Below are 21119 nucleotides of genomic sequence, written 5' to 3' on the forward strand. Positions count from 1 at the left end.
TGTCAATGTTTTTATTAATGTGACAGTGACGTCTGAAAAAAAGAGGCGCTTATTACGAGTCCCGGACAACTGGGAACTCTGGCGTCGTAGCACAAGCAGCGCTTGGGTCTTATGCACAGGTTAGTTTTCAGCTTTTTTCCTTTCTTTTGTTTCTACAGTATGTACACAGAGAAAAAAAGAAGATACTTTTCAAGGAGCCACTACATGATAACGTCTTCTAGAACACGACAGTGGTTTCAAAAGCAAGGATGATTTCAAAAAAGAGTGGTGCTGCCGGGTCAACAGGGTCTTTCAGTATGTCACTAGCTGGTCTGTGTGCTGCCCAGGGTGACACACCAGAACCTTTTACATCCAGCTGGACAGTCCTCACAGCGCAAAGGATTGACTTCTGCACCTGGTCTCCTCGGAGGGAGCTGGTGCTGAATTGTCACACCAAGTAAATTGCTTTCTTGCTCACACTCACAAAAAGATCCCTATCAGAGAATATAAGAGGCCTGTTTTTTTTTCTAAAATTAGACGCTGGTCACGAATCTTTGAGCCTTGTTAAAAACAATAACTGACAGTGGAGAAAAAAAAACACATTCAACAATGGACTTGCAATTAATGCAGAATGTGTATCGTATGCGACTCTCCACTGAAGAATAACAGCTGCCGAAAACAACGAGTTCCTGTTCCTCTGCGCTCTGAGGGTGTAGCTCTGGAATGGTGCTTACAAGATTCTGGTCCTGATCTCGGCCACATTAAAACACTTGGACCTATGGCCTTCTTTAAAACCTAAGGACGGGTCAGTTGTAAGCAGTAGGAGTCTTATCATATTTAAGATTCAACTCACAGGTGGAGCCTGTGTGAGACAAAGGCAATACCAGATTTCCAGATTTTGTTTGGCATCACAGGTCACTGCAGGCAATGCACACTAAGCATGAACCACAGTGGCAGAATGCTCATGGTCTGGGTTGACTAAATATTTCACATGGACATTACTCATTCAATTATACCAATGGAACTGTTTCTTTCTGCTGGTGCTGTGCCTCCGGCTGGCTGGCCTGAGCATTCAGAACAAGGAAGCAAACTCTTTTAAACTCTTTTGACAATGATCAGCTGCACAAAAGGAGCAGGGGAGGAGGTGGGGGGGGGGGGGGTGAGTCTCTGCTGCAAACAGTAGGAGGCTCTTATTCTCCCAACAGCTAAATTGCTGCACAATGAAATGTTTAACACCACATATTCATAAGAATTTTAGTCTTGTTTCAGGGAAGGAAAGGGAAAGAAAAAAAAGTCACAGAATTTTAATCCCTTTTTTAAAGGGTTTAAAAGCTGAATTGGCTACACATTGGTGCATCAAACTGTTTGTTTTTCAGATTCAAAGTTTGATCTTCTTACTACAATCTTTTAAATACCCTGCTGTTGCCATAGCAGTATTTGCAGCTTAGCTACATGTTAATAGTTTGCCTCTGTCTCTCTCTAGGGCAACTGGGACACTAGGGTAACCCTGACAGAGGCAGCATTGTCAGCAGAGAGAGAGATATTCCTTTTACCAATGGCAAAGGCTCTGAAATCTTACAGAAATGCAAATGCAATCTTTTTTTTTCTATGATTTAGCAAGGCAGCATCTTACTGCTGCGTTTTGAATTGGCACAGTTTATCTTAACATTTGTTTAGCTGGCACAACACCCCCCCCCACCTCCAAAACAAAACTGGCTCTGAGAGGATGTGAAGAACAGTGGGAACAACGTAATAAATATCTTGACACTAATAGAAAAATACCCTGTTATTATCGCACTATGAGCTACTGCAACATGAGGATATGTTCCCTGAGGAGACAGCCATCACGGGCACTCTCTTTGATAAAAAGAACCAAACTCGGTGGACAGGGATCTCTGCAGGGAAAAAAGACGGATAAAAAAGAAATTAAGAAATGGTTTTCAGTTTCCATGACCATGAAGATGACAGGGAAACTCTTCTTCGGCTGAGACATAACAAAATCACTGGACTTTTTTAGAGAAAGAGGTAAAAAAGCAGAACCATAAGCTATTTCTCTCTGCAGTTTTAAAGAACACTCCTGCCATTCCAGTGTTTAAATCGGGGAGTCTAAGAACCATTGATTTGGAAACCTAAAGCACCACATGTGAAAAATGTTTTCAGTATACATTGTGCTGCAAAGTTGGGGCCACATAAGAGAGTTGTACCAGTAGACTAGAAAACCTCATGCTTGTCTGGTTGGTAAAATGAATAGAACGACCTGTTTCCCTGGAGAGATCCCAATCAGTATGAGGGCAAAAATACTTGACAAATACTACAAACACTAAAAAATCACATTGGTAGCAGTATTATAAACATACAAGTATTTTACCTTTATCGCAGACATCGTTCTTTTGCTAGGTTTCCTATTATGAATATTACATACTGACAAATATAAAGGTATAACATATTGAAACATGTGGAAAGGAAATTACTTTGAACGACCAAGAAACACACACAGACACAAAAATTACTGTAGGTGACTTTTGCAATAATTCACTTGAAACGTAAAAAAAAAATATTAATGAGCAATAAACAATGGCTCACACCATAGAACTGCTTCAACATCCCTCTGAGGAGTCAAAGCATGAGCTCAGTCTTTCAGGAATGTTTATTGTCCCTCTACAGTAGTTACTTCACATGGAAATCCAAGAACAGTAACAAGTTTTACAGTACACATCACCACATTTCCCTCAAATCCATGTCATTACGTTGAAATATACTTAAAAAGTACAGTTCGATCCATAATTGGATGTTACTTCCCTAAATTTCAGAGAACATTTGATATTCTGCACCAGTATTGGTAGCGGGCAATGTATCTACAGTATTCTGTTCAATCATGCTTAGAGCATGGGCAGTCTGCAATGTGTGCTACTGGACAGGTCATTACTGTACACTCTCAGGAATGATATCCCTGGGGCTTTTTTAAAACAAAAACACAGAAATTGAATGCATTTGGCTTTTAAAAAGTCCCCTCACACACACTTAATACAGTTGAAGGAGAACTACATTAATTTTGTTCATTATTTATAATAACCTTTGATGGACTGGATGAATAACCTATGAAAGGAGAATGAGCTCTTTGTTCAGATGGCATATATATATACAGAATATATAATCCCATATTCGGCAGTAAAGGCTTATGATCCGTTGCCTTTTCATGCTACTGCTGCTGTGCAGCACACAACGTAAAGGCAGAAAGGAATCATCCACGACAAATGTAGTTATGCAAAACAATAGAGAGATTGTGACAAATCCACTGAGAAACACAGAAGATGTTTACAAAACAGAAATATTTACCATTTAATGCATTTCCATCAGTGAATGCCCCTGATATTTCTTTCCCAGTCTATTGTTGTCGTAAGATCACACCGGGACCACCTGGCTGTTGTGACGAGGTAGGTAATCAGAAACCAGTTCCAGGCTGGATGTATCGCTTATTCTAAGGCTTAAAAAGCGAAGCTACAGAGATAACACTATTCACCGTATCCTAAGACTGTATCAAGACTGCAGATCATGAACTCATGGTTAAATAGCCTCCACACCTCAGTCTCAAACAAATCTGAGTTTAACTTTGACAGGAGGGACTTGTTCATTCCAGAATCCAGCTCAGCTGAGAACTCCAGTCCCTGTTAACTCATGGTTGGAACTGATGAGTGAAAAATACTCCCTTGACTTTCTGATTTTTTTCAATACACGGGTATGTTATTTCTGACTCGGAATGCTCTATTTAAGCTGGCTCTCTGAGGGGGTTAGATATCTAGAGAGACTTGTGACTGACAGCCTGAGACTAGCCTAAGTGGGTTCTGACACTCTGCTAATTAATAGCTCCTCTCCAACAAAACAATTAGGGGGCTTTCTCTCTCCTTTCCTTATGGCTGGGGTGTCAACTTAAAATGACAAAGTGGCAATACCAAAGTCTGACTGATAGTATACAAGTGTTCTTGCACTGTCAATTAAATGTCCACAATTTCAGACCCCATCATTTTGAAATAGATCCATTTTAAAATGCACACTCTGCATTGCCCTGGCTGATTTAATAAATCTGTGCTTTAAATCTGATATCTCTGTACATAACTGCTGTTAAGCAAACACAATCTATACATATTCTGTATGTATACACACACATTTTGTACATATATTCTGTATATATACACGCATTTTGTATATACTGTATTTATATACATGCATTTTGTATATACTAAATATATACACACATTTTGTATATATTATATATGCATAAATGCATATGTATAAATGTATGTAGACGGATCAGTCAACAAAACAGAAATTATTTTTGACAGACCCACTAAATGCCCCTAACACTTGTTAACAGATGTAAAACTATCCTTACGTTATTAGTAGGAGTGCACTGCATTTCTAACAGTCTTACAATGTGGAGAAGAAACAAATCTGCTGAAAAACTATACACAACATAGGCACCTGAAAAAATAAGGAACATCACTGAAAAAACCTTCACAAAAACAATTTCGAACACCGTCCTGTTCGGACAGTGTCACTAGGCGCCATCAAATCCATGAGTAAGATTCCCAGTAGAGGGAAGCAAGGATCCTGTGACAGAAATTCGATTCATATATATTTATATACGTATATATATATATAAAAAATAAGAACAACAATCTGAGGTAGAACATTGCCTTCAGTGTTTGGAAGTGCTTTACGTTGGAAACTTTTTTTTTGTTTTTGTTTTTTTTTTAATAGCGGATGTGTGGATCGATGGCTGAGGTAGTGCTGAACCTGTTCTGACCGAGCGAGTGCTGTGTAAATCATTGAGCACAAAGGGAAGACGCACATTCCTGCTGCCTCCCTGACAACATTCATTCCGGCTGAGGTAGGTTTCTGTTGCGTATCCTAGGGTTTCTTAGCCAAGTCTGTAACAGCCTTCATGTAGGCAAAAAACACTAATATCACTGAGCAAAAAAAAAAGAAAAAAAAAACATTAGAAAAAAGAGTCCTGAGACAGAATGTCAGATCCCTGGAAGGAGGCCCTTTCCTGGCCAGGATTGTGGAATCATTGGTAGGCTGAGGCTGGCAGGACTTGTCATTTCAAGGAGGCCTAAGTCGTGGGTCCAGGACTGCCAATGTAAAATAAAAACAACAGGCCTGTAATACAATACCTTTGTGAACAAAGTTGTTTTTTTTACACTAAAGAGATGTATCCAGCCCCTCATTCTGTGTGCGGCAGGCAGACGATGGGACGGAGGGACAAAAAGTACAAGAAAATGTCATTTGTCTTTTGTCCAGTGACACTGTCACTATACACTGTCCATTGCAAAACACATAGAAGGCTGGAGTGTCTGAGTACGGCTTTCTCAAGGGTACTTTAAGTCGACAATCTTCGCATGAAAAAAAAAAACTATGACATACTTAAATTGACCTGAGAATGATGAGTCAAAGAAGAGACACTGTGAGAAAGTATCCTACAAGAGGCAGAGAGTGAGACTTGGCGTTTATCCTTCATCCTGGGTTGTGTTCTGCCTGTTGCAGCCATCTCCCCCTGGTGGAGAGTCTTCAAACTGCGGCTCTTCCACCATGCTGAACTCGTCCAGGGGCAAGGTGGAAATTTGCGTCTCGTCGTGCGAGGTAGCTGGGACATGGTCCGTCTGCCCAGAAAAACACAGACAAAGTTAACAACACAGTTTCACAGAACACAGCAGACCTGAAGCCTTTGTACACAAAGCCCAGCACTCTGCAATCCTTGACAACATATAATACCCTGGCCTAGTGCATCCTGCAGGGTTTGGTGTCCATAGTCTTTTAGAAGGGTATTGTTTCTACCACGGAGTCAGAATTATTTGGAAAAATGCGACACTTACAGTGTGTGTGTGAGGGAGATTTTACAATAAACATTGGTGTCCTAAAGCAAGGAGCTTTTCACATTTGAAATCCTTTGCCAGCTGCAGTGCAAACCATGGCCCGTTGCTACAGTAACCTTTTACTACTGAGAGATTCTGACCTTTACGTTTGCTTATCTGCCGTGGGTAATGGCACAGTACCTACATGACATATCTATGACAGCCTGACAAATGATGAATTCTGCAGCCTTTCTCCTGAATCAGCCTGTGTGCATTTGCCAACTGATCCACTCCAAAGGAGCTCATCCATTGTTATTGGTCTGCTAGGGTACATACAGTGCTTCTCTTCTTAAGTACATGCTTACCCTCTGTGGGATCACACTCAGAATAAATGGTTGCGTATTTTTGTCCTGAGCAGCATCCCTTTAGCCTGTGGTGGGACTTGGCTGCTTTCGGGGCCCCAGTTCTCACCATGTCTGCCTTATCCCGTTGCCCTCGGAGGGATGGTCCCGGGAACAGCTGCTCCAGCTCGTTGGTGTCGTTGAGTTTCCCGGCACTGCAAGCCGCCTCGTGCTCTCTCCGGCTGACGCCGTTCAGCACCAGGAGCCCAGAGCCACCTCTGTTGGGATTGCGGCCTGCCTGTGGAGTGGCAAGCTGGTCCTGCATGTTCTTGCACATCATGAGCCTGTGGAGAGACAGTGGACAGCGTTACTGCCGGCCTCCCGGTCCCTTCCGATCGGGCTTCAGCTCACCGCACCAGAAACGGCACCTTCATCACAGTTGCCGAAACCTCAGTTCAGCACTGTTCTCCTGAACATGCAGTTCTGCAACAACAATGCTTATATGCTGAAAATCAGAATTTCTAAGATCTATATTTTGCCTAATCACACAAGGCTAAATCGGCCAAAGGCCCTGTACAAGAACAGTCATGGGGTTCAGCATGGGTGCATACAACAGGCTGCATCTTTAACCCTGATGATGTCTCTGTATGTACTGACTGCCCGAATTTAATCTGTTCAAGTCTAGAACTTCAGAATTGGTAAATAAGCTCTTTGGATTTACATTGCTTTCATGCAATGTAACAACTTTCATGCAGCTTTCATGCAGTACCACAGCCTATGTTTTCGTATCACACCTACTGAGGTGAAATGTGAATAATTTCACCTAGAAAGGATCTTAAACAAAAGGCCCTTTAGAAGACGCACAGCACGGAAGCCTCTCACACAAGAATTCCCTCTTTTAACAAAAAATCCTTTCTCATTGTTTGTAGAATGACAAAGCCCAGAGCCAGGAGAGGTTCTCATTATAGGGCTGTTTTAAATCTTGATCAGTCAAAAAAGGGCTGCAAGGCTCAGAGCTTCACTGACCACACAGCTCCATTTATATCTGTATGCAATGCAGAAATGCAGGTGCCAGGGATTTCACAGAATTAGCAGTCATAGCCCACTTAAGTAAACATAAAGTGTTGCGATGATGGGGCATAGATAGCTTAAATACTGAGGAGCTTCATTCAGCTGCTTCTGTTTAGGAAATTATAGTAGAGCGCATTAGTTCTGTTTTGAAAGACAAAGTCCAGACGGGACAGATTGTATGGGAAGAGTAGATCACACCTGTCCTGCTATTCCACTACCCTTGAGATGTGTCTCTATGCAAGAACGCTGCTAGCCAGCTGGCAGCCTACCTTCCTCGATAGCCAAACATGAGGAACAGGACACAGAAGATGATGCAGGTGACTCCAATGTGGATTCCTATGAGGATGCCAGGGGTTGATGTTTTGCTTTGCTCATCTTTCACGCAGTCACAGGGGGTGTTCAGCACTGGGGGGAGGATGTGGAGGACATAGCACAGCGTGAGTAGAAACATAGTACGGAAAACGTGTCCACCTAAAGCCTAATACCCAACCACCCACTCCTGCCGACCAAAGAGAAGAAAAAAAGAGAAGAAAAACGACAGCCAAACGCCACTCATCTCATTGCATTTTAATAATTTACTGCACAGGCAAAAAACTGCTGATGAATACAACCCACTGCTTGCACAGCTGCCCCCCAATCTCACCTGATCGCTCAATGGCCTCCCGCAGTGAGACGAAGCGCACTGTGGAATTCCCGTCTCCGTGATGGTTGAAGGCCAGGAGCTTCACCTCGTACACCACTGAGGGGTCTACCAATCAGCAACAGAGCTCTGAGTCACACAGCTGGGAGGTACTTCTGTCTCATAGCATGATGTCAATTTTGCACCATTCAGGCATGCACAACCCAGGGTGTCTACACCGAAGAGGCACTGTCTCTAACAAGATTCACCACTAGCTTGCTGGGAGAAACAAAAGCCAATATGTGCAACACATGATGTCTCCCGGCCATCGCGGCATAGAAACGGGAAACACTAGGCAGCATTTTTCAGCCGGACTGATGATGCCAGTGATATGTGAAGAGTCTCAGGATCCAGCCTCTGCACACGAGGCCAGCTAAGAAGAAGCCTGTGATGTCCCTTGCAGAGCAGTGTTGAGCACCCAGTGTTCACACACAGAGCCTTCCAGCCCCGCCCACCCCCACCGCAGGACAGGAGCAGGACTCACCAAGCTGCGTGATGTTGTAGGAGGTGACGTTCCTGGACAGCAGCAGCGGCCCAGTGAAGTGAGTAGCATGAACCTTGCGGTAATACAGCTTGAAGCCCTCGTGGAGACCCAGCTTAATGGAAGGCTCCCAGGTGGCCTGAACCGATGTGCTGTTTAAAACTTTAATAAAGAGCGATGGAGTGGCTGGAACTGAAAAAAAGAAGAGAACAGTAACTCCTCTGCCTAATGCTGAGGACAAGAGCAAATTATTTGTTTTTATTGGTAGCATATATCATTCTGAAATGAAGCAAAGAAGCTTGAGAACTGTGGGCTTGTGAACCTTAAGCCAGCAAGTCAAATACTCTATTGCTCAAATTGCTAGCATGTTACAATTGCTGAAACAGGTGAAGGACAACCTTGTATTAAGGCCAATACAGCCTGTAAACGGAAGATCAACTGAATTATTTTTACATTTAAGTGAGATTATCCGAAACCTGCAGAAAAAAAATCAACCCACTGGCTAAGTCTTTTATACTGCTACGACGGATTACACATAGGAGTACAGTATACATCTTGGAAACGGGGATGCACTTAAAAAAGGAAAGTCTTACTAAATCCCTGAATATTCAAAAGTCCCAACCTAAATCTTTACGCAAATCAGTTCATGAGGCTTAATGGCTTGTGAATACCCCATCAATTGGGGCATTCAGTGATGCGCAGCCCTGGGAAATGTATTGCACTGTATAGTCCATGTCATATACTATACATGGCGGTGTAGTGGTTCTGTGGCTAAGGATCTGCGCTTGTGGCTGGAAAGTTGCTGGTTCATATCCCGCGGCCGGCAGAGAAATCCTACTCCATAGAGCCCCTGAGCAAGGCCCTCAACCCTACAGGGGCGCCCTATAAATGGCTGACCCTGCGCTTTGACCCCGAGCTCTTCTCCCTGTCTGTGTGTCTCATGGAGAGCAAGCTGTGGTATGCGAAAAGATAAATTCCTAATACAAGAAACTGTATATGGCTTATAAAGTGATCTCTTATACACCAGATTTTCAGGTATTGGGGAGCCACCCTCTGCCTGTAGTGCTGCAGTTTTCTGGGGTTCAAAGAGCTGGATGAGTAGCTTTACTCTATACATTAGAAAACAACGCAGGACTCCCAGGTACACATCACAACTGGCAGATCCCAGCTCTGTTTACGTCTCCTCCTTTCCACCCTCAAGGGAGCTGTACAAACCCCACGAAGGAAATATCCTGAAGCAAAGCTGAAACAGATTGGGCAGCGAGTGCTTTGGCCTTCGCCGAGTCAGGGCTCCAGATTCGAGAGGGGATGTGACCCGGGAGGCTGGCGCAAGCCAAACGCCGCCCGACTGTGGAGCGGGCCCCCACCTTCGCCCAGCGTGCTCTCCACGGCGCTCTCCGAGGGCTTGCTGGCACCGCGGGAGGTGTAGGCCTTCACGTAGAAGGTGTAGCTGGTGGAGGGCTGCAGGTCGCCCACCACCTGCTGCAGCGTGTTCTTGCTGACGGCCTCCTGGTACTCCATCTCCACGGGGTCTGGGAGAGACACGAGGGGGGCACAAACACCGCATCGTAGAAGCTCGTTAAATTAAAACCTAGCACTCGCCCCCCAATTGAACATCAGGCCTAGTTCAGACCAGCGCGTGCTGTGCTGGTATCTACCAAACTCCCTGTGCTATCTGGGTTTCTGTCTTTAGTTGGTAATTAAAGTATTTCCTCTTCTGAGGCCTCCGAGGGTTTTAACGGGCCATCTGATGGCATTTGCAAGAACCGCTGTGGCCACAGAACTGCCTGGGTAAGTTCTGCTGGCCTAAACAATACAAAAATAAACACTAGAAAGGAGAAAAAAAACTGGATAATGGGATTAATTCAGATTTAATTAAGAGCCTTTAATCATCTGGCTCAGGCAAACGAGAAATAAGTATCATATGAGGCTGATCAATTAGGCACTGGAGTAGCTTGTATTAGCTTGACATTATTGCGTTTAAAACTCTGAATCTGGGTTGTACCCCGGCATCCTGAGCTAAGGGCTATGCCGCTTATTTTAAGACATTGCTGTTACCCCTTTGAACATGCAGACCTGCTTTCCAAAGCAGTTTGGCCTTCAATCCTTAGATTGCTGCAGAAAAAGAGAGTCATACATGTACAGTACCAGTCCCCACCAGGAATGTGTGTTTGGATTTCAACCTGCACTTGATTTGGAGGTTTTGTCTTCGCTGCTTAGCAACAACATACAGCACGAACTGAACATTGAAACAATTTCTAATGATTCCCAATGCTTATGTTAAAATTTACCTTAATTTAATTGTAAAATGCAATTATATATTTTCCTTTGTAGCCTGTCTTATATCCTATCTCACGAAACGTCTTTGCTGGTTTCTCGTCTGTGTGGTAAAAACAAGGACCGGGAGTCCTATTCCAGCTGTAAACTCAGTGAAGGCCTTACTGTAACCTAACACTGCTATTACGCAACACAATTACAATATTCTTTTAGGCAGTGAAGAAGAAGATGATCATGAAGATGAAAATGCTTGTTGCACTGCTGTTTCATTCTCTGTTTTTTCCAGCAGCCATTTTACCTCCAGTCTTGCGGATGTGCAGCACATATCCTATGATGTCGTGCGTGTTCTGGACAGGCTCTTTCCAGGACACCTGGATGGCAGTGGGGGAGACAGTGGTGGCACGGACGCTGTGGGGGGAGCTGGGGAGCCCATCGGCCCAGAGCACAGTGAGGCGCGCGCTGGCCTGCGTGGAGCCCGCGCTGTTCTCCGCAATGCACTGGTAAATGGCCTCGTCCTCCTGGCTGATCCCGTAGATCGTCAGGGTGCTGCGAACGAGGAAGAGGAGGATGCTCACAGAGTGAAAACGAAAAGGAAGCCGTGAGTACAGCATCATCCCACAATGCACTGCCCTGCCCTGGTTCTTGACGTGTACCGCCCATCTTAGCCAGTTCTGGGACAGCTGCAACATAAGACAGGAGGCTGCTCAGACCTTGTGCTTGTGTGGGTGCAAGCAGCTTATTGATCACAGATGTCAGCACTGAGTTTTGAGACACAGGAATAAGACCCATATGTGGACACTTAGGATTTCAATGTAAATGACTTGTAATTAGACACGAAAATCTGCTCATTATTTCACATTGGCTTTTTCATCACACCTCTATTTAACGGCTTACTTGGAAGAATTTTTCTTCAACTCATCTGAACCCTGCCTGGTACTTTTAGCTCATTCCAGACAAAACCATATCAATATATATAATTGTCTTACTCACTATTGGGAATTTCGAAATGTATTGAATTTTTTATATGTATTCAAATTGTAATATTATGTTATTGCACTTGGCTCTGTATGTATTTATCTTCTTGAAGTCACCCTGAATAAGGACATCTTATGACTAAATACAAATTATAATAATAAAACATAACCAGTATACATCAAAGCAGTTTCTGTCAAAACAAAGAAAACAAACAGAGGATCCAGATTGATTCAAAACTTTAACCCATCAATCACATATCAAAATGACAAAAAATGACATGACCTCACCATGACCGGCGTTATTATATATACTGTACTATTAGCAAGTGAGCAGAAGTTTTGATTTCATCCCAGACTCTGGACAGCAAAGACTGTCCTAATCTTGGTTTAAAACGAACTTCCTCTGGGCATCTGGCTGAGCCAGCAGCCTTGACCAGAGACCCAGCACCAGCCCAGTGGCAGTGAGTGAGGTAGTCCCAGCCCATCACTCCCCCACAACCACCTCCATGAAAACTGCAAGAGGAGTATTAGGGGAGTATTAGAGCTGAATACATAATGAGATACTTTGCTCCTCTAATCCTTGGGCTAAAAAAAATAAAACATTTAACAGTTAAACAAATCACTTGAGAGTTAGAATGTGTAAATCAGCCTGCAGCCCATTTTAATTTCAACTGCAGATGATTGGAATCCATTATTTTTATTATTTTTCTGAACAGCTTTTGCTGCAAGGAGCACTTTCATTTTATTAAATCAAAAGGGGTCATAAACAAAAAAAATAGGTTCGCTTTAGTTTTTCATGTTTAAAGTACTGTGCATTTATTGTATTGTGTCTTTTGCAACCACATTTTATTATTATTGTTGTTGTTGTTATTATTATTATTATACTGTGCCTTTCTATCACACTTTCTTCTTAGTATTAGGATCCCTTGGGTGATCCGTCTAGGATCAATATCTACATTAAAAAAATCCTTATCCCAGCTTTCTTCTTCTGCTTCTCAGAACTTCCTTTAGGTCTCGAAGGCATTTTTCAAACGGTGCTGAAACACAAAGTTAAATATGCTTTCTTTCCCTTCCGAGTTCTCCCATTCAGCGAAGCAGGGCTCAATACAGATGAGCTGAGTGGCACCAGTCACCTCTATTCAAACCCATTTCTATGGGATCAATCTCGGAGAGAAAAAGAGAATGAGAGAAGATCAGGCTTTCCTCTGCATGACCACAGCTGAGCAGCACCCTGCCGGCTGAATACAGGGGTTCCGCTCTGTGTTTCAAACGCGCTCTTTATTTGGTAACAAAGTTCTTATTTTCCAGACCACCAATGCAAACTGCAGGGGCAGAGAAAATGTGTCGGAGCAAAAACAGAAAAACAAAATATACTGTTGCTTAACACAAACTGGCTCCCCAGTGATCCTGCAGTGCATTTTATAAAATGTAAGGAATCATCCAGTTCACAGTTGTCCTTAAACCTTGGAAGACAAAAACCTAAGATTTGCTTTTGTTTGAAATGTTTCTATTTCTCTCCAATATGATTTGCATAATACACTGCCAGTTCATATTGGAAACTTTGATTTTGGATATGTGCATACTTAAACACATGCACTGTGTAGTAAGAACCTCCCAGTAACGTATAATACATGCAGGTATAATGTTCGAAATAGAGAATCCTTTTTATTAAGAAACCTTAACCTGGTGTAGTGCTTTTAAAATGTGATTTAGATACACTTGGTGCTGTGCGCGGTGATGAGACAAAGGCCCCAGAGGTGAAAACCCAGCCCACGTGACTCTGGCTGTCAGTTACTGGGAGGTAAAAAAACACTGCCTGGCGACAATTTAAAAAAAATAATTACTCCAATCTCCAAGGCAAAAAAAAACAGCCTTTTCTGAGCATTGCTGAAAAGAGGCATCACAGGGGTGACTGCTGTGGGTGAGTGGGTGGTGGGGAGGAAGGGCTCCTGACATGCAGAGAGCAGGCGGCTCTGTTGGACTGTGCTGATCCCTGTAAGCCCTGTGGCACTGGGTCAGGACGGACCAGCCTGGGAGGTGCTAACAGGAATTAGGAAGCTCTATTTACACCTCAGGCAGCTCAAGAGGCAATCCTCTCGAATCCTCTGCGATTTTATTAGGACACGTTCCAGTCCTACTCAAAACATTCCATTTTCCAATCCACACTGGTGCTGCAAAGCAGCTGGGGTCTCTGTGTGGAAGATAAATTGGCCTGGTTTTCAGCCAGGAGCTGTGTTTTATGTTCCAGGGCTTATCCCTGTCTCTCTTGCACTGGCACCCCAGTATATTCTAGGATACAAAAGCCTTGACTTATTCACCATGCAATAAAATACCAAAACTGCAATGCAAAATTGATCATGTACTCCAAGCCATCTTAACTATATAAAAACAGATGGATTAGATGCAACACCTTATAATACGTAAAAGCTTTTGCATGTTTTACACGCAATCGTTTGACCATGGACACTACTATAGAGTTTATCTCTTTTCATTTTCACTGCTATGTTTGCTTTTTGAGACTTTACAACTAAATAAAACCTTACAGCTTTTTTGTTTAGAATGCAAGGGGTTTCATACTGAAGTTACTTATCGGGTTCAAACAAAAACCTTTGAGGAGGAACCATCTGGGATGAACCCCACTCAAGTCAGGGCAGAATCACTTTCACAGAATCACTGTCTAGTCCAGCTAGGACTCCAGGATTAAAAAGTCTTTGTTCAGCCCCTCGTTTTACACCAGCCTGTGACTGCATCCCAAGGCAAATATGACCTTTGACCTGGAGGTGCCTGCAGCCCCCCCCTCCCTGTCCCAGTCGTCTTGCCCAGCAAGAGGCTCTGATGTGGTGGATGAATGAAGTGTTGCTCGCCAGGCTGGTTGACCAGACGCCAGTCACAGCCCTGCAGGCCCCCTGGGAGCATTAAGAATGAGGCTGGAGCTCTAGGTATCCTGGGATATTTCAAAGGCACTGCATATTTCACCGGGGCACCAGTGCCACTTTAGCGTGTCTATCCAAGTTCAACGGTGCAAATGGTTTGATTCATGGCTTGTGAAATTCCACACCCACAGTCAACATTCCGTCCCCTTCCAGCCCCTCCACTCTGTCCAGCTCGTTTCTTCTTTCTTCTCTCCCTCTCCTGCTTGTGCGCCGCTGTCCCCATCGCCCTCCTGCTCCCCGCTTCGCCCACACACCCGAGAACCATCCTCCCACCACGTCCTCCGCATCCTGCAGCCCTGGGCACCCCAGGGTGCCACACACACTGGGAAAGCAGCACAATGTGAAGCAGCAGGACAGGGCATTGGAAGAGACCCACATTCACACAGAGAGGAGCAAAGAAAAAGTCATACCAAACGCACGCCTGCACAAGATTAAACTGAACACCAAATTACATTGACACGCAACACGAAACAAAACTAAACTGAGCATTTCCAGTTAGCATGCAAAGACTTTAGGGAAAAAAAATCCCAACTGCTGTCTAAAGAAAGTAAAAATGTTTTCCTTTCCACAATTAAAGTGATGTCTAACATCTTCTTTAAGTTATTCAGACCTATCAGAGACCAGTACAGAACATAAACTCAGTCAACGTGCTGTTTATGTTATCTTTTTTATTGCATTGGCAGTTTAGGCAGACTATCATTATAAATGCCTCATAAAAGCAGTTAATAGATGTGAGTCGAAGATCTGCCTGAAAGCTGTGAAAGCAGTAAGAATGTGTCTAAGCTATCCATGTGTTTTCTGAACTCCACAACATCAAAGTCAGCAGATGCATGCTGTGTGAGAGAATCTGCAGGGGGCTTACGACTGTGTACAGTATGTACCTCTGATATGCACAATGAGTAACTAATATTTCACTATCAGCACAGCACTACAGAGGATAATTTTCAACAGAAGTGTACAAAGCTAAAGCTGTTACTCAGAACATTATTTTAAAATCCTGTTTTATACATTTTGTAGTATAAAACTTACAAGGCACTGTAGACAATCAACAGTATCACTTTGCAGTACAGGACAGCAAACTCTCTGGTTAAATAACACTCAGGTGGAAACACAGCCCTTGTTTCCAGCATGCATGCAATCAATACAGAGATAAAAGTGTATTGCTGGAAAACCTGTAAGTGAATTTTCTCAAATCCATCCTTTTATTTCTCGTATGCTGAGAAAATCGTATGCAAAACGCCAACTCTGCCACCGAATGCGAAGTGGAAAATTTCACAAGTGAAAACTGAATAATGCAGCATCTGCACCAATGGATCTGAACACGTCTGACTGCTGCTGTTCACACAAGGGGGGAGATTTTTTTTTTTTAAAAGCCCTGCTCAGATAATTAAAATATGCTTAACCAGGACATAAATAGTTGGGAATCACATAAGCAGACACAAACACAGGACAAAAAAAATCCTTTGTAGTCCCCAAAATGAGCCTGATTAGACCATCTGCTCTTGTGGATTTCCTTTGTACTGACAGCAGATTGATACCGTCATTTACTCATCAGTTCAAAACCACTTCACAGATAGCTCAGGCAAGGGCTGTTTTGTTAGGTGCCGGCGATGTTTGTGAAACTGCCAATCAGCAGTTTGCAGCAGAATGCACTAACAGCCAGTAATGAAAGGCAGTCGGGGCCGTGTCAGTTTCTCACCAAGCTGGTCTGCAGAAGAAAGGGGCAGTGAGGGGAGGGGAGGGAGAGGCAGAGTCTTTGAAGAGGGGGCACATTGAGAAGCTGTCTCCCGGCTCTCACGAGGCGATCAAGATGACTGATTGCGGAAGGGTCAAGGGTCAAAGCCAGCGCCCCTCATCCCAGCATTTGTTTGGACCTCCGAAAGGGTTAGTCTTGACAAGAAAAAAAAAAGCTCTCCAGCAATTCAACAGCGCAAACAAGGAGCTCACCGGACCTGAATGATATCACCGCGCACTAAAAAGAAGCTTTCTCCCCCCAGCCAAAGGGACATTTAATGAAATTAATAACAGTTTTTTTTTTACAGATGGAAAATCCCCTACAATGGCTGAGAGTGTTTCAAGTGTTGCCCATTAAACCTCTGCCTACACCCTCTGCATTCTTATCAGGGGAAAGCTGGCTACAGAAATCTAGCACATGTCAGCTGTGAATCCTGATGTGCTGTACATTTTCCTGTACAGTAGTTTAAGTGTGAGCAATTTTCCACCAGATTAGGGAATCGTGCACATCCACTTTCTAAATAAGTGGCAGGACCTTAAAATCTGAAAAACTGCTTTGTTTCCTGTTTGCTTTCTTCTGCAGAACATAAACATTCAACATTATTAAGCTCTGAGCTATGGACGGCTGTTTCAAATGTTCTCATTGACACTGACGGGCTTGAATAAACATTCTAAAAGCAAAAAGCACTTGCTATAACGTGCTGCCATATTAATGAAACTTTTATGCATATAAGGGAGTTTAAAAAATGCACGCTTCCTTATTCAGGTCACTTGTCATTCATTAGTTCCTAATATTCCCCCAAGTGTGCCGATTACATCGAACACCAAGGATCCGCAAATGAAACAGTCTTTTATTCTCTGCGAAGTAACGAACATCTTAGGAACAAAACCAATTTAGCCTGCAATGTAAATATAATAATGCACCAATAAAACAGAGGAGAAATACATCAATATAAGCAACTTAAAAAAAAAACATTTGTCAGGGAAATGAAACAATATTGCCATCTCCCTAGCAATCACTCTAGCAATACTGTCGGCTCTCTCAAATCTGCCTTTTGTTTTGTAAAGCCACCAACAGCATCTATCATTGCAGTGTCTGTCCTTAAAGGCAGATCCTAGGCGCTCCTGCAAGCCTAATCAATACACTGGCCTTCCAGCTCATGAACCTCCCCAGAAGGTCAATACCACAGGAGGCTGTGAGTGCAGGATGGGTTGGAGCTGGAGAGGCAGGGAAAGGACACACGCAGGGCTCTGCGTCTGCACTTCTGCGTGGGCCGCGTGTCGGCCCCTCACACAGCCGAGGACGCCCTCAGGGGATCGCTCTACAACGTGGAAAAAATCCCAAACCTTCACCCAGCGCAGTCCGCGTCACAGGCCAGATTTTGCTGAGCTAGTTATTTTGGTGTTTGCAGAATATTGGTTGTTCGGATCGATAAAAAACATTTTATTCCTTTATTTCAGACTGCAAAAGATATATACTGTATAGATGTGTATTTGTAATGTCCTCAGGAAAGGAGCGAGTTGAATTGAATGCATTTTTCAAACCTGGTTTATTATTATATACAGTACAGTGCATGTAATTCAATAATAAATATACAATGTACAGTATATCAATTGCTATTAAGCAAATTGCCCTTTTCTCATTCCCCTTCCTATGTTTAAGTGCCAATTAGTTAACGATGCTGCAGGCGCAGCAAAGCCACGGACTTGCAGCCAGTCAATCCTATTAAGGGAAGGGTGATGTATGAATAGAGGTCAAGGGTCAAGGTGACATCACTGGGGCCTGCACCGTGCCTTGGCCTGCCTCCTCTCTTCTCTGAGTGAGAAACAGCCATCAGTTTAACACACCCCTTGGGGCCCTGCTGCTCAATCAATACAGGAGAACTGGACCAGCCTGTGCTTCAGCAAAGCAGGTTTTTAGTTGGACAGGTCGTTACAGCTATAGCTAGAAGAGGGACAGAAACACGGGAGAAAAATTACCCCAGGAACCAATTATGGCCTCTGAACCCCTCTGCATGCTTTCTAGATCTATACAAGGCTAGCTTCAGATTTTGGAGGCATTAAATTTCTCGTTAAGATCTGCAAAGTACTTGCTTCCTTTCCTTGAGTTACATTGATTTTTTTTTTCAAAAAATCATTATCAACTCATAAAAGTAAAGACAGCCTCAGCTCTGCTTGTCTGGCGAACCTAGTACAGTTGTCTAAATGCACACCATTGCTCTGAGAGAGAATCCTTGCTTTCCAGCCTGTGCTTTTCTGTTCAGTGTATATAAGCATGTTCAGAGGGGATATATATGATTGTACACCTTCTGTAATATAAAAAAGGGTGTCAACTCCAGTCGTTCAAATTTAAGTGCTGCAAGAGCAGAAGCATCCAGATTTGAACCGGATTTAACACCCAGGCTTTGCCTTCAGTGCTGAAATGTTTAGACGAAAAACCTGGGAGACCTTTTAATACCTATTGCTCTTTAAAATATTGAGAAGCACTTTCAAAAAGTAACTTCCATCTTATCCTCATGATAACTTCAGTTGCCTAATTAAAAATAATAGCAGCACCTATCAATGGTCACGAAGGGCTAAATCCAATAGTCCTTAATGCTTTATAAAGAGGAAAAACAGATTGGAAACATTGATTTCTGGGCAATTTTCTGCTCTTTAGTGAAAAACTTTCCTGCAGTAGGCTATTGGTTCACTGCAGAAACAAAGCTCTCTCTTGAGGATCTTTATTGTGTACCAAACCCCCTGTGCTTAGCTAGACCCCTTGTCTACCTCCCAGAAAGCCCTTCAGATTGTAACCTGAGCCCTTAAGGCTCATCTCCCATCCTCTCCCTCCTTATAGTCTCTCAGAGCAGCTACTTCATCCTCTTTCATGTAACCTGCAATCTCCTCCTGAGAACATCAGCCTGTTCTCTCCTCACTACACACAGCCCATGAAAGCCCCTTGTAATTGGCCAGTTATTGGTTTCAGCTTAGGCCCTTTCCTCTCATCTCTCATCCAGGCTCTCAGGATGTAACCTGCACGCTGTACACTCTTTCCCTTCTTCTCCTCTGTGGCCAATCACAGTGACACTTAGAAACCATATCTAAGTTGTGGAAAGGAGAGGCAAATCCCCCTTCCCCAGTTTAGAAACTGGATCTTACACACTGTTCCTTGTTACCTGCACACCTTACCTTCCACTCCACATGGAAGGGACAGCGCCCTGGATCAGTCCCTTGACCAAGACTCCTTTCAGTGCCAACGTCAAGTGTAAAAATGGCGTGAATGTGTTTGGCTCTTATGACTCACCTGTTGTTATTCCTCAGCTTCACATGGCCACCAGGCTCCAAGATCTGTCCGTTCTTCAGCCAGGTGAGCTGTGGCATGGGTTCGCCCTGTGCCAGACAGGTGAAGATTGCAGTGGTGCCAATGGGCCGAGAGATGGATTGGGGTGACTGCACAAACTCTGCAGGTGCTGAGAGAAGGAGGGGGAGGAAATTACCCATTTGTTGATTGAAATTGATAAAAGGAGACAAGATTTTTTGTGTGATCTCTCCCCTAAAGATGAGTTTTTATCTGGCTAGAAATGAGCAACGCTAAACTGCACTCAGTGGTCAGACTCAAATGGTTATGAATGGTTATGTTACTGTAACTGACCCAAATTTGTCACAGTTACATCAGATGATCACTTAGAGAAGACAACAACAAAAACACACTCCATCTGCATAAATGCTCATTTTGAGTGTATAAACCCTTGCTCTATGGGAACACTATTGATGCTGTGCAGCAGATAGTGAATTGACCAGGATGGACTTTGCAATCAATTTCACTGCTGTCACTAGGATCTGAGAGGAAATGTGTTTATCTAAATGCTGAACAGTGTTTCACAACATTTACTAAACTCATCAATACTCAAGAGCTCTGTTAATGTCTGCATATTGGCACAGTTCATAATGCTGCCCTGTCAGGGCTGTTATATTCTTTGTCTAGCAGTTTAATATTTTCTATTTCTCAATGAATCACAAGATACTAAGACGGCAAGAATCACACTGAAAATTAAAAAGAAAGAAGCAAGAAAGTAAGTATAAGATAGCTTCAGTATCAGTATATTGATATAAAACAGCAGAAATGTTATTACTGATAGTAACTAAGGTGACAGGTGGGTGAGTCTGTGATCTGTGCTTTGAAAAGCACACCCTAGGAGACTGAAAGACCCTCTAAGTTATTCAGACTGTTCCACTTTATAGTGCACTCAGCTGTACTGAACAGACCTGTACTGCACAGTACTGTACCATACTGTAGTGCACAGGTCATTGCTACATAACTACTTAACTACGCAGTATAAAAGTGTGCACTATACCTTATAATAGTACACATGTATTGTTCACATCATATTACAGTATTACACTGTTCAACACAGCACTGTACTATACTGTACTGCACTGTACTATAGTGCATTACTACAGCATAGTACTAATATAATACACCACAGCATACTATAGCATACTGCACAATACTATAATATAGTACACAACACCACACTATAGCATACAGCACTGATTTGTGCTGCACAGCGTGCTAACACTGAGCACACAGCCAACCATAGCAGCAGAAAGTGCCTACAGAAAATCTCTGTTTCAGTCATGACTGTCTGTCCTGTGCCTGCAACAAGAGCTGAAAAAAAGCGATGTTCAATTTTGCTTTCATTTTCACATCCTGCTGGATCTTTTGTCAAATTCAATTCAAAGGGGCCCCCCGGAAAACCAGGTCTGTAAAGTGTCTATATTGCAAGCGCCAGGGGCCAGGCATGCTTCAGGCAGA

The 21119-nt window shown here is 43.3% G+C and overlaps 2 protein-coding genes across 4 annotated transcripts in view; one reads left to right on the forward strand and one right to left on the reverse strand.

The window, feature by feature from the left end:
• Nucleotides 1-21119, forward strand: part of strc1 (stereocilin 1) — a 405552-nt gene that overhangs the window by 109635 nt on the left and 274798 nt on the right. The gene's annotated exons all lie outside the window — the stretch shown is intronic.
• Nucleotides 2604-21119, reverse strand: part of igdcc3 (immunoglobulin superfamily, DCC subclass, member 3) — a 75041-nt gene continuing 56525 nt past the window's right edge. For 2 of the 3 annotated variants that reach the window (XM_006628803.3, XM_015343360.2), the window contains exons 7-14: nt 19608-19773; nt 10979-11226; nt 9771-9935; nt 8407-8595; nt 7887-7991; nt 7513-7648; nt 6303-6516; nt 2604-5639 (exon numbers count right to left, since the gene is read on the reverse strand). In XM_006628803.3, coding sequence (XP_006628866.2) covers nt 5487-5639; nt 6303-6516; nt 7513-7648; nt 7887-7991; nt 8407-8595; nt 9771-9935; nt 10979-11226; nt 19608-19773 — 1376 coding nt within the window. In that variant the 3' untranslated portion in view covers nt 2604-5486. Of the gene's footprint in view, nt 5640-6302; nt 6517-7508; nt 7649-7886; nt 7992-8406; nt 8596-9770; nt 9936-10978; nt 11227-19607; nt 19774-21119 lie in introns of those variants that run through there. The other variant, XM_069190551.1, reaches the window with a different exon arrangement.

This window comes from Lepisosteus oculatus, chromosome 5 (assembly GCF_040954835.1).
Source record: "Lepisosteus oculatus isolate fLepOcu1 chromosome 5, fLepOcu1.hap2, whole genome shotgun sequence".
NCBI lineage: Eukaryota > Metazoa > Chordata > Actinopteri > Semionotiformes > Lepisosteidae > Lepisosteus > Lepisosteus oculatus.